A 13,506-nucleotide genomic window follows, 5' to 3' on the forward strand; every position below is an offset into this window, starting at 1 on the left:
GGCTCTTCGAGGACATCCAGCTCACCTGGCGCATCCATGGGGAGTGCACCTGAGGCCACAGCCAATCCCCCTTTTTCTTCCGATTAACATCATGTTGGTAGAGCACCAACAACTGTTATAAGAATGTTCTTGTTCAGAGCACCTTATGTTTTCTATTCGAGTTTTCTATTGAAGATTGTTCTATTTGAGTTTTCTATTGAAGATTGTTATATATTGTTATATTTTACCTAATTTAATTGTGCATAGGGAGGGGGGATATGTGGTAGTGAGGGTCTGGCGCCCGGAAGATATCGCGTTGTACGGGAAGACAGGGTCCCCCTCCCGATAGCCAATAGTGTTCAGTGCCCAGGTTATATAAGGCTGTTTCTCCCGCCAATAAACGCCATTTGCCGTCCACCACATTGGTGTTAGCGAGCCGATGGACCAAGCGACCTGGGATTGGTCGCCGTGCCGTTCCCGAACCAGGTCGCCACGCCTACGATAGGCAACACATGGGTAGAACCAGGCGGACCTCACAGCCTTGGCCACGTCCTCCCTACTTCACTTCATCTTCTTCAGCAACACACACTAATCTCCTCAGCTGCAAGCCGCACAGCACTCACCTCAGCTGAATGGGGGCATGAGAAATGGTTTAGTGGCTCGTGCTAGCAATGGTGCTGGGAGGACAGTTGGACTAGATGGTCTTGTAGGTCCTTTTCAATCTTGGGATTCTATGATTCTATGCTTCTATGCCCTGCAACCTTCAGCCATGGCCTTGACCACATGGCCTGGAGCGGCTCACGGCTGCATCCCTGTGTAGCATGTATGCTTCCAATTTCCCCATGGAATCTCCAAATCCTCATGGAAACCATCAAAGGCCATGCCTTTGAGAAATGGCCTCAGCCAACTGACATTCCACTCACCAATGATCCCTTAGTGTCTGCTTCAGCCTCCCACGCCAACACCCTTCCATTCACCTCGGGGCTTGCTACCTCTCAGCCAGGCCTGAGAGGACAGTGTCCTGCCCTCACAAACAGCCCTCCTCTGCCTAAAGAAGCTACAATCCCCACAGAGAGCCCGAAGCTGAAACTACACAAAACACGCAGGAAACCACTTCCCAAATAAAACCTTGATAGCAAAAAGGGAACCAAGGTGTCAGTGAAGCAGACCCAATGGGAAAGAGAAGGGCAAAGCACATGGGAAAAGAAATGGGACGAAAGCAAGCAGGGAGTAAATGCAACACAGGCAATAGAGTCTCCTGCCAGACACATTGGAAGCCCAGAGCAGCCTGCCTAGGATGCTGCAGAATGGGATCCTCACCACACAACGCAGACACAAACCACCCAACATCAATGATACGCCGTGACCTTACTCCTGAGACCACAACTCTTCCACGCCTTAGATGCATTTTCCAGCCACCATCATGAGACACACCTCCCAAATAAATCCAACACAATATTCATTTTCCCTTAAAAGTTGCCGACAAGGTCAAAGGATCAAATCCACAACAAAAGGTAATGAAAAGGGAGAGCTGTGGAAGGCAAACACACCCCACCTCATGACTGGCCAGGCTGTGGCACGCAAGAGCTGCTCACTGCACAATGCCGCCATGCGCAGAGGCTCTCTCCAAGCCCTCGGGCACTCACACAGCAGCATAAAAGCCAGCCCTGAGCCTCGCTCCCTCACACACTTCTCCTGACACCTTCTCCTCTGCACTCCTCTAGGTAAGCATGAGAGCTGCTGCCCTCCTTTGCCCACCCCACCTGGCTTGGCTATCCAAACCCCTTGGCCCCAAGACTCTGCAGCTCTTCTGCCTCCCCAGAAACCATCCTCTCCACCAACCCTAGCCTCAACCCCAACCAACTTGCTCCCTGGGCCACACCTAGACCGGCTTCTTGTGTCCTGAACAACTGCCATTTGCACAATACCCTCTCTTCCAGAGACCCTCCACCCCACAGCCATGTCCTGCTACGACCTCTGCCGCCCCTGCGGACCCACCCCGCTGGCTAACAGCTGCAACGAGCCCTGTGTCAGGCAGTGCCAGGACTCCCAAGTCGTCATCCAGCCTCCTGCCGTGCTGGTCACCCTGCCGGGACCCATCCTCAGCTCCTTCCCCCAGAACACCGCCGTCGGATCCTCCTCATCAGCTGCCGTGGGCAGCGCCCTCGATGCCCAGGGAGTGGCCATCTCCTCCGGCGGCTTCGGCTTCGGAGGCCTGGGCTGCTACAATGGCTGGAGAGCCCGCTACCCCTGCTAAGGGCCTGCGCCCACACCCTGACACCAACCACCTGCACCCTGCAATGCGCCTCACGCACTCAGGAGGCACCACTGGGTCACTGACTGCACGTGGGATAGATCAGCAGCTCTTCAACCATGGCTCTGCATTCATTACAACAAAGAAGCAAGCAGGGAAGGGGACCAGACCACACTGCTTGCAAACTGCGCCTCTGACAAATTCTATATCTTGAACGTTCTTCTCTAGGTCCTTTTCTTTCTCTGCAAGAATGCTGATGGTCATGCTACATGCACTTACGGCCACGGCTTCTTCTCTTGCTGCTCCTTTCCTTTCATGTATTTTCCTCAATAAAGTTCTCTTGCATGCCAGCCTCTGAATTCGCTTCATCCTTTCTTCAGCACTTCACACTTCTCCCACTCCAAAGACACGGCTCAAGGGTCCATTAGGATGGCACCAAAGGGGTCCCATCACCTCCCCTGCCAACAGTGGTACCAACAACAAGAACTGTTGGGGCATCAACTGGGCTTCCAGCACATCAAACAACATCTATGCTTGACCACACAAAGTCTTGGGCACACCAAGGCCCTTCTGCCCATGCCTTCTGAAACTACCTTTCCATGGCAGCACACCCCAGCAGGATACTCCCACGCTGACAAAAAAAAAGCAGTCACAGAATCCTTTACACGTTAGAGAATTGTTAGTGACAACACACTACTACTGCCCTGCTCAAGTACACTCAGCTCCAGCGGTCAGACAGGGAACACAGCCAGACTTTCAGCACCTCAAAGGACAGGGACTACACAAATTACTCTGCGGGGTAACCTGTTCCACCACTTGCCCCCCTCACCCTGGAAAAAGCTCCCTTTCTCTTCCAAGGAAGGTTCCAATTCAGTGCTGTCCACCTTCCTTTCTTCTGGCAGCAGACAGTAATGCAAAAGGGCTGGCTCTCTTTACATCCTTCCCTAACATCTGCGATTTATACTCAAGGAGAAGATCTACTGAGAACATCCCTGTGTCCCAGCTCAAAACTGCCTGTTCTCTCAGCTTCTCCACGTCGTAAGGAGGCTCCAGGCCCATCAGCACTGGGGAAGCCCTGCACTGGAACTGCTCCACCATATCCATGTCTGTCTTCCTCCTGGGAAACTTAAGCATGAACCACCAGCACTGAACAGAAAGAAAAGTACATCCTCCAGTGTGCTAGCGATGCTCTTCCCAAAGGCCTTCTGGAGAATGGGGAACTCTTTTGTCACAGGGCTGCAGTGCTGCCTCAACATCCCCTTGCTCGCCAGCAGTAAAACCTGGTCCTTCTCAGCAAAGCTGGCTGCCACCCTCTCATTTTTCTTGCTCCATGTTACTGCTTCCCATCTGCAGCACTTCACTTTGCCCCTTCCGCTACCTCATGGCGTCCCTGAGGTAATACATATAACCCAGCCCCTCCACATCTTTCAAAAGGTGGACTATACACCGGGGGCATCAGCTGCTCCTTCCCATCTTCTAGCATTTGCAAACTCACTGGGATCACTACCATCACCCAGCTTTTTAATGCAGGTGCTGAACAGTGCTGGCCTTACTACCGAGTCTGGACACAATCACAACACTTCACCGCACTGCTGCATTCAGCCACTTTCAAGCCCACCCCAGCGTCCACTTGGACAGTTTCTTTGGGATCGTGTCATGGGAAGAAGCCTCCTGAACGCAAGACAATCAACTGCCATGTCTCCCCATCATCCACCGGGCAGATCACTTCACTACAGAAGAAACTGAGGTGGCTTTGGAAATCCACTGCTTCCTGCGAGGATTTCCTTCACCTCCTCCCCAGAGACTAACATCAGGTCAACCAGCCTGAAGTTTCTCACCGCTTCCTTCTTCGTTTCTTGAAGGCAGGAATAGGAAGACTCTCGAATATTCTTCACAAAGCACTTCCATCATGAACTTTCACAGGGTCAACAGAAAAGAGCCTTACGAAGACAGCAGACGCATCCCTCAGCATTTGTGGGAGAAACTCATTAGGTCCTAGAGGATTCCTCACACCCAGTTGCACTTCCTACTCATCTTATCCATGAACAAAGACCTGTGGGACAGCCTGCATCAAGTCACCTTGGCTGAGCAGAGGCATGACTCGCCTTCGATCCACCCTATGGTAATCAGACATCACTGCAAGGACCTACCTGTTGCAGCCCCAGGAAGCATGCAGGCCTTCGGCACCATTCTGACACATCCAAATGTTTTTCCGAGCACCAACCATTGGGCACAAAAGTGGCAGTGCTCCTTGACACTCAACTCAATTAAAAACAATTAAACGCTATGGCGCAACACATTTCCCAGTTCTTCCGCCACTCTTCAGTCTCAGTGCCTTTCCCACATCCCACCAGGCATGTCCAAGGATGGCACTCTGTCAGACCAAAACCCACGCTTTCATCTTGATGACCGCAGGTAAGGGTGGCATGCAGAGAAGACACTGGGACCTTTCTGGGGGCATGGCAGAATTCCCAACACCAGCAGTCTTGTCAGCTGTGACACAGCCCCGCAGGGACAGCATTCTGCTCTGGCAAACAGCCCTCCTCTGCCTGCAGGGACTGCCCGCCCCAGGCACACAGCAGGCGGCCTCCTTTCTCCAGGCACACCTCTGCAGACACCAGGGGCAGCAGCAACCCATGCTGAACTCCCAGGGAAAGAGAGGAGCTGCAGACTGCTTAGTGAGGTGGGACAAAGGCAGGTGTCATGGTTTTACGTTTTTTGGTTTTCAGTATTCCACAGCAGAACATCATGTACTGGAATTCAAGTGTTAATGCTCCAATTCCAGGTACCTATCCCTATACATTACGGAAGTCATGGGACCTGACCCTTCCGGGTGGGGAGGTCTCTTACTGCCTGGCAGTGGGTGCTGGAGGAGGGTGCTTTCCTAGCCGTTCCAAGCTCTTTTCAGGTTTGACTCGGTCTCAGGAACTCTCTCTCTCCGATCTTATTTATTAGTCTCAATTTCAATTCGATTGTATTATATTGCGTTATCTTGCATTCCGATATCATAGTTAGTAAAATAAGTTTTCCTCCATAGATTGTTGCCGCTGTTTTTTTTCCTCCCTTCCTTCCCTCCCATTCTGTGGGCCAAGGGGGTGGGGGAGCAGGGGCCTACAGCCCCCTGTCACAGACATAGATCCCTGTCACGGGCATAGATTGATCTAGTTAACTCCGTGACAGCAAGGAAGGAGGGAATGTGATTCCAGAGGACCAAGTGCAACAGGCAAAGCTTTGAAGCCTGAAGCAGCCTTCCAAGGACGCCACAAGATGGGCTACCCACTTTGCAACACAGCCACAAATGACCACACACAAGTGCCACGCGGGGACCTCATTCCTGATAAACACAACTCACGCTTTCAGCATGCTTTGACTCAAACACCATTCCCACTTAAACACTGACATCAGGGTTAAAGGAACACAACCACAAGACAGGGAAAAGAAAAGGAAGCGTTGCGGAAAGACAAAACCACATTACCACATCACCGGTCAAGTTTTGGCATGCAACAGCAGCTCGCTGCACAATGACCAGGCCTTGGCAAGCGACAAAAGCTTGCTGCACAGTGCTGCCATGCGCAGAGGCTCTCTCCAAGCCCTCAGGCACTCACACAGCAGCATAAAAGCCGGCCCTGAGCCTCGCTCCTTCACACACTTCTCCTGACACCTTCTCCTCTGCACTCCTCTAGGTAAGCATGTGAGCTGCTGCCCTCCTTTGCCCACCCCACCTGGCTTGGCTATCCACAACTCCTTGGACCCAAGACTCTGCAGCCCTTCTGCCTCCCCAGGAACCATGCTCTCCACCACCCCTAGCCCCAACCCCAACCAACTTGCTCGCTGGGCCACACCCAGCACAGCTTCTTGGGTCCTCAACAACCTCCATTTGCACAACACCCTCTCTTCCAGAGACCCTCCACCCCACAACCATGTCCTGCTCCGACCTCTGCCGCCCCTGCGGACCCACCCCGCTGGCTAACAGCTGCAACGAGCCCTGTGTCAGGCAGTGCCAGGACTCCCAAGTCGTCATCCAGCCCTCCACCGTCGTGGTCACCCTGCCGGGACCCATCCTCAGCTCCTTCCCCCAGAACACCGCCGTCGGATCCTCCTCATCAGCTGCCGTGGGCAGCGCCCTCAATGCCCAGGGAGTGGCCATCTCCTCCGGCGGCTTCGGCTTCGGAGGCCTGGGCTGCTACAATGGCTGGAGAGCCCGCTACCCCTGCTAAGGGCCTGCGCCCACACCCCGACACCAACCACCTGCACCCTGCAACGCGCCTCACGCACTCAGGAGGCACCACTGGGTCACTGATGGTACAACAGCTCATTTGCCATGACTCCTCTTTGCATGGCACAAAGCAAACAAGCAGGGAACAGCGTCAGACCATGCTGTCTGGGAATATCAGTGCAGTAAATTTCTTCTTTCTTTGCACCTTATATTGCGACCTTTCCACTTGGCCATCACCGAGTGAATCCTTCTTTTTAGTGTGTTTTCCTCAATAAAGATCTCATGCATGCCAGCCTCCGATTCCTCTCATCCTTTCTTCGCCCAATACTCTTAACACCTCACCCACTACAAAGGTATGGCTCTGGAAACCATCATGCCAGGTCAAAAACAGACCCAAGACCTTCTCTTACAACCATGTCACCATCAAGAGCACTGGTGGCTAGCAGAAGGCCTTCAGCACATCACGTGGCATCTACACTAGCCCAAAGACAGACAAATAGTACTCTTCCTCACCAGCAAGCACCAGGCTTTTTTAGAACCGCCTGCAAAATGCGCACCATGGCTTATACTCCGCCAGTTTTCAGAAACCTCTCCTCATTACCACTACTTTGCAAAATCAGCAAAACCACCACATCAGACCCTCCCTATTCTAGGGTGAAACCCAACAGCACCAGTGCATTTCAGCACAGCCTTCCTGTTATCCTCAAAAACAAGCACTCTTCACCTCTGTGACAATCTGGAAAACACTCCATCTCATGACCAGAGACAGTACAAGCCATTAATTTACCCTTCAGTATGCAAATATCACCATAATCACCTCACGTCTGCAGCCCAGGACAGTCACGGTGCATTCCGTTTTCCCTGGAAATAGGCAAATGCTCTTTGGGAACAACAAACGCTGGGCAGGAAAATAACCTCAACCCTTGACACTCAATCTGAACACCGTGTTTCACCAGCCTGCCTTTTCTGACAGACCCACTCACCCTCGGCCTCTTGTCACCCTCACAGCTCATCCCACATCTCACCAACCAGCCCAGCAAACCCCCATCTAGCAGTGTGCCATCCCCACCTCCGCACTGTGAATGTGCGTGATTTCCCCCTAGAAAAGGGCATTCCAATGCACTGCGCAATGCCACCGTTTGGGGAGCATGGCAGGAGTCCTGACATCACACAGCTTGCTAGCAATGAACCAGGCGTGAGAGGACAGAGTCCTGCCCCCACAGACAGCCCTCCCCTGCCTACTTGGAAATCTCCAGGGTGCGACCCAAGCAGGAATGACACAAAACAGGCAGCCTCCTTTCTCCCAGCTACCGCCTTCCAACATCAAGGGGCATCCAGCCAGCCATGCAGCACACCCAGTGGGGAAGACAAGAGCTAAAGGCTGGCTAACCAGCTGCAACGAGCTCAGGGAGGGAACAAATGCAGTGCAATCCGAGAATACCCTAGGATGTTGGAAGGGACCCATAAGGATCACTGACTCCAACTCATGCCTCCACAACGCACTCTTTGAAAATAGATCTAGAAGGCACTGTCCAATGTTTCTGGAAATCCAGCAGCCATAGTGCTTTTGCACTGCCTTAGGGAGCCTGTTGCATGCCCAATCCCTTTGGAACAGAACCACATTTGAGAAAGGACTTTCAGTTGGACTTGTGAGGCAACAGTTCACTCAACGCTTTCTGTCTTTGCCCATAAATGAGCTAGGCGTTTTCCCCAAAACCATATGGAGGAAAACTCTGAAAATCTTTGCAGAAGTCCTTAGAAATTTGGTCTACTGGGATCCATTGCTGAACAAGATGGGTAATCATCTCATGAAAGAAGTGCCATCTTCTCCCATCTGGGATACCCACAATGCCCAGACAGGGCTTCCAAAGCCGTTTGGAATTGGCAACTCCTCTAACAACAAAGACACAAACCATATTGCACAAGTGCCAAGCCATGATCTCACTGACTCCTCTTCTGTGCTTTGCACACAGAATCTTCCGCATACTCTGACACGAACGTGCCAAATCCCTCCTGTGCCCTCCAGGACTCTCACTTGGAACGTGCCACCAGTGCCAAATGGACGCGTCCTCAAGGATGCAAAAAGGCAGAGTTGCTGGAAGAACAACACGTAACACATGACGCGCAACACTACGTGATGCAAGAGTAGCATGCAGCATTGAGAGGAGATCCCCAATACTCTACTAGTAACCATGAGGAACTTACCTCCAGCTACACAGGGAGCCCTCCAACACAAGGCTCTGGGCACAGTCCTTCCACCTGCTGCTTTCAGTCCACCTTGCTCTCCACTTGTCTAACCCACATTGGCTCAGAAGATGTCATGAAAGGGCTCATGGCTGCATCGTCCATTTACACCCAAACCGATGAAGGACCCCAGAATCAACTCCACAAATTGCCCTCCTCTGTCTAAATATACTATAACCACCTTGGATGGACCGAAGCTGAAACAGCCCAACACAGCCTGTCTCCTTTCTCCAAAACACATTTTTCAAAGCAAAAGGGGAACCAACATCTTGGCACAACACACCCAATGCAGAAGACAACGACTAAGCTCAAGGAAAGCAGATTAATTCTAGGGCACGCAGGGAGTGCAGTGCAGTGCAACTAGCAGCATCTCAAGCCAAACGCACCTGGGAATCACAGAACAGCCCTCAAAGGATGCCAAGAATGGGGCCTGCACCTCACCAAGTGGCCACAAACACGACTGCATGAGTAGCACAGGATGGCATCACTAAGGACACCACATCACTCCTCCAAAGCTGAGGACAAGCCTTCCCACATCGTCCATGAGATGCGCCTTCCTCATCACTCCAGTCACACTCAGAAGTGCTGACAGGGTCAAAGGATCAAATCCACAACACCAGGAAATGGAGTGGAAGTTTTCTAGGAAGAAAATAACACCCCACCTCATGATTTCTCATGGTTTGGCACGCAAGAGCTGCTCACTGCACAATGCCGCCATGCGCAGAGGCTCTCTCCAAGCCCTCGGGCACTCACACAGCAGCATAAAAGCCGGCCCTGAGCCTCGCTCCCTCACACACTTCTCCTGACACCTTCTCCTCTGCACTCTTCTAGGTAAGCGTTCACCCTGCTCTCCTCCTTCTCCCACTCCACCTGGCTTTGCTATCCACAATGCTTTGGCCCCTAGACTCTGCAGCTCTACCTCCTCCCCAAAAGCCATGCTCCCCATAACCCCAAGCCTCTACTCCTTGCTCCCTGGGCCACGCCCAGCACAGCTTCCAGGGTCCTCAACACTCCTCCTCTGCTTACCCAACACCCTCTCTTCCAGAGACCCTCCACCCCACAGCCATGTCCTGCTACGACCTCTGCCGCCCCTGCAGCGGGGGACCCACCCCGCTGGCTAACAGCTGCAACGAGCCCTGTGTCAGGCAGTGCCAGGACTCCCAAGTCGTCATCCAGCCTCCCGCCGTGCTGGTCACCCTGCCGGGACCCATCCTCAGCTCCTTCCCCCAGAACACCGCCGTCGGATCCTCCTCATCAGCTGCCGTGGGCAGCGCCCTCAATGCCCAGGGAGTGGCCATCTCCTCCGGCGGCTTCGGCTTCGGAGGCCTGGGCTGCTTCAACGGCGGGAGAGCCCGCTACCCCTGCTAAGGGCCTGCGCCCACACCCCGACACCAACCACCTGCACCCTGCAAGGAGCCTCGCATCCCAGTGATGCACATCTGAGCCATTTGTGCCACAAGGGCTCACCTGCTCCTCAGCCATGGCTCTTCATTCATGGCACCACGCAAACAAGCAGGGCAGGGGACTAAACCACACTGCCTGGAAGCACGACCTGTGCAAATTCTTCTCTTCTCCTCAGCCCTTCTCTGCATCGTTCTGCTGCTCTGGAAGGTGGCTGATGGCCATGCTACACACACTTCAGCATGTGGCCATTTCTTTTGGTGCTCCTTTCTTTTCATTTCTGATCCCCAATAAAGTTCTCATGCATGCCAGCCTCATATGTTGTTTCTTCACTGGATGCACTTCTCATCTCTCCCACTGCCAAGGCGAGGCTCAAGACGTCATCAGGGTGGGTCGGAATGGGTTCTGTGAAATTGCTGCCCAGTGGATAGCTTCTTCAGCAGCAGCATCACAAATTCCTGCTGGGCTGAGCTGCCTATCCATTTATTGGCCACCATGTACTTGCTGATTGATGGTGCTCCTCCCAAAAGCAGGAATTCACGTTGCCCTTTCTGATACCTCATGACATTCCTCTCTGACCCACACTGCAGCCTCTATACAGAACTCAGAATATTGACATGACCATCTCCTGCATGAGCTGTTCCTCCCCATTTGCTGCCATCTGCAAACTTCCTTTGGGGTCATTCTGTTCCATTACCTCACTCTGCAACATGGATCTCAGGCAAGGCTGACTCCACCACCAAGCCTTGGGCTACCACGCTCAAACAGCGTGCAGCATAAAAGCCGGCCCTGTGCCTCGCTCCCTCACACCATTCTCTCGATGCCTTCTCCACTGCCATCCTCCAGGTGAGCCTGCACCCCAATACATTTCTTCCCCTGCCCCACCTGGCCAAGCTATTCACACCCCCTCTGACCCAGATTCAGCAGCCTTTCTGCTCACAAACAGTCACACTCCCTGCACTCCACACCACGCCTCCACACTACCTGGGAAGCCTACAGCGGTACTCCTCAAAGCCAGAGCACTCTCCGCTCACCCAACACCCTCTCTTCCAGGGACCCTCTACCCCCACAGCCATGTCTTGCCACAAACTCTGCCACCCCTTCCTTCAACTCCTTCCCACTGACTCATGTCAGGCCAACCAGCCTGCGGACCCTCACACCTTCCTTCTTCATTTCTTGAGGACAGGAGTGGGATGAAGCTCTCCCAGTTTTCTGGAACCTCCCCTCATTATCGTGACCTTTCTAAGATAATTGTCATCAGTGCAAAGAAGACATCGGAGAGGACCCTCAGCTTTTGTGGTTGCAACACAACAGGTCCTTTGGACTCAGAATCATGGAATCACCAAGGTTGGAAAAGACACTCAGACAAACTTTACACCTTTCACCAATATTTCCCACTAAACCACGTCCCTCAGTACAACATCTAAATGTTTCTTCAACACCTCCACGGTCAGGGACTCCAGCACCTCCTTGGGCAGCCCGTTCCAGCACCTCATCGTTCTCAGAGAAGTACTTCCTAATGTCCAAGCTGAATCTCCTCTGGCACAACTTGAAGCCATTCCCTCTAGACCAATCGCTAGTTACACGGGAGAAGAGACCAAGCGCCACCTCACCACAACCTCCTTTCAGGTAGTTGTAGAGAGCCATAAGGTGACCTCTGAGCCTCCTCTACTCCAGATGAAACAATCCCAGCCCACTCAGCCGCTCCCCATAAGACTTGTGCTCCAGACCCCTTACCTGACATTCTCCTTCTCTGGACACGCTCCAGGGCCTCAATGTCTTTCTTGTAGTGAGCGGCCCAGAACTGAACACAGCACTCGAGGTGCGGCCTCACCAGGGCAGAGGACAAAGGGATGATCACTTCCCTGCTCCCGCTGGCCACACTACTTCTGATACAAGTCAGGATGCCTTCTTGGTTATACGGGCACACTGCTGCCTCATTTTCAGTTGAGAATCAACCAATCCCCCCAGGTCCGTTTTCTCTATGCAGTCTTCCAGCCGCTCTGCCCCAAGCCTGTAGCGTTGCCTGGGAGTGTTGTGGCCAAAGTGCACGACCCGGCACTTGGTCTTGTTGAACTTCATCCCACCGGCATCAGCCCTGAGATCCAGCACTGCTCTGTAGGGACTTCTTTCCCCTTGTCTTGTACTGCTGAAGCTGAAGGTGAGCACAGTACTTGAGGTGAGGCCACACCAGCACAGAGCAGACTGGGACAACCGAGTCTCCCACTGGCAGTCCTCATCTCAATGCACCCCGTGCTATGGTCAACCATTTAGGCTGCCAGGGCACACTGCAGACTCAGAATCAACTTGCCATCAAACAGAACCTCCTGACCTCTTTCTGTGGGGCTGCTCTTAAGTCTCTCATCCCCAAATACCCAGATATCTCCTGGATATCTCCATTCCAGCTGCGGGATCAAGCTCTTGCTCTCATCAACCTTCATGCCATTGATGATGGCCCAGCCCTCTGGTCTCTCAAGAGCTCTCCCAAGACCTCCCTAATACTGAGAGAGTCAACAGCTCATCCCTAGCCATTATCATCCAAAAACTTCTTAATTTGTATGCATCTGAGTCCTGCATCCAGATCATTTAGTAAAACATGGAAGAGAACAGATCCAAAAATGGAGCTCTGGGTAATCTGACAGCAGACTGGTCACCTGCCCGATGTAACCAAATCTAATAAAAGCCTTTGAGTTGGACTTGGGAGCCACCAGTTCACTCAATGTATTAAGTATTTTTCTAGATATATGCTGGAGATTTTCTCCAGAAGAAGTTGGTGGAAAACACTAAGAATAACTTTGATGAAGGTCACAGAAATTATGCCTGTACGGTTCCCTTAGTGAACGACATGGGTTTTCATTTCAGAAAAGGAAGTGTCATAATTTCAAAACCAGTATACCAAGAATGCCCAGGCATGGAGATTTGGCAACTCCACTGGCAACAAAGACACAAAGCATAGTGCACAGATGCCAAGCAATGACCTCACTGTCAACACTGCTCCCATTCTGTGCTTTGGCCACTACTTTCACGTGCCCTGACTCAAATATGCAAGAACACTCCTTTGGCCTACAATATTCTCACTTGAAAGGTGCCGCTGCTGGCAAAAGCACATGTCCTCAAGAGAAGGACGCGAAAAGGCAGAATTGCTGGAAGAACACACATCCCAGGACTGCCAAAACTATGTCATGCAAGAGCAGCACGCTGCACAATGCTGCCATGCGCAGAGGCTCTCTCCAAGCCCTCAGGCACTCACACAGCTGCATAAAAGCCGGCCCTGTGCCTCACTCCTTCACACCACTCTCCTGACACCTTCTCCTCTGCAAACCTCCAGGTGAGCCTGTGCCCCACTGCTGACCTTAAACCCGCCCGACCTGGCCCAGCTCCCAGCACCCCCTCTGCCGACAGCCTGAGGAGC

General features: G+C 52.6%; 2 protein-coding genes across 4 annotated transcripts; both read left to right on the plus strand.

The window, feature by feature from the left end:
- The first annotated feature begins 1,147 nt into the window (after positions 1-1,147).
- LOC149918784 (feather beta keratin-like) lies at positions 1,148-6,450 on the plus strand. 3 transcript variants are annotated; one of them, XM_090138153.1, is made up of 3 exons: positions 1,148-2,198; positions 5,326-5,342; positions 6,370-6,450. In XM_090138153.1, exons 1-3 carry the CDS (start codon positions 1,940-1,942, stop codon positions 6,448-6,450), a joined length of 357 nt encoding a protein of 118 aa, XP_089994279.1. In that variant the 5' UTR covers positions 1,148-1,939. The 3 variants fall into 3 exon arrangements, with proteins under 3 accessions (XP_089994279.1, XP_089994280.1, XP_089994278.1); XM_090138154.1 differs by lacking the exon at positions 5,326-5,342 and having other exon boundaries at positions 1,148-2,190; positions 6,387-6,450; XM_090138152.1 differs by lacking the exon at positions 5,326-5,342 and having other exon boundaries at positions 1,920-2,201; positions 6,374-6,450.
- A 3,308-nt stretch (positions 6,451-9,758) lies between these two features.
- Positions 9,759-11,648, plus strand: LOC149918785 (feather keratin 1-like). Its single transcript, XM_090138155.1, has one exon. The coding sequence runs from the start codon at positions 9,759-9,761 to the stop codon at positions 10,059-10,061; it is 303 nt and encodes a 100-aa protein (XP_089994281.1). The 3' UTR covers positions 10,062-11,648.
- Positions 11,649-13,506: the final 1,858 nt, after the last annotated feature.

The sequence above is a fragment of the Phasianus colchicus genome, chromosome 3, assembly GCF_987193195.1.
Source record: "Phasianus colchicus chromosome 3, bPhaCol1.hap1.1, whole genome shotgun sequence".
In the NCBI taxonomy this organism is placed as follows: Eukaryota; Metazoa; Chordata; class Aves; order Galliformes; family Phasianidae; genus Phasianus; species Phasianus colchicus.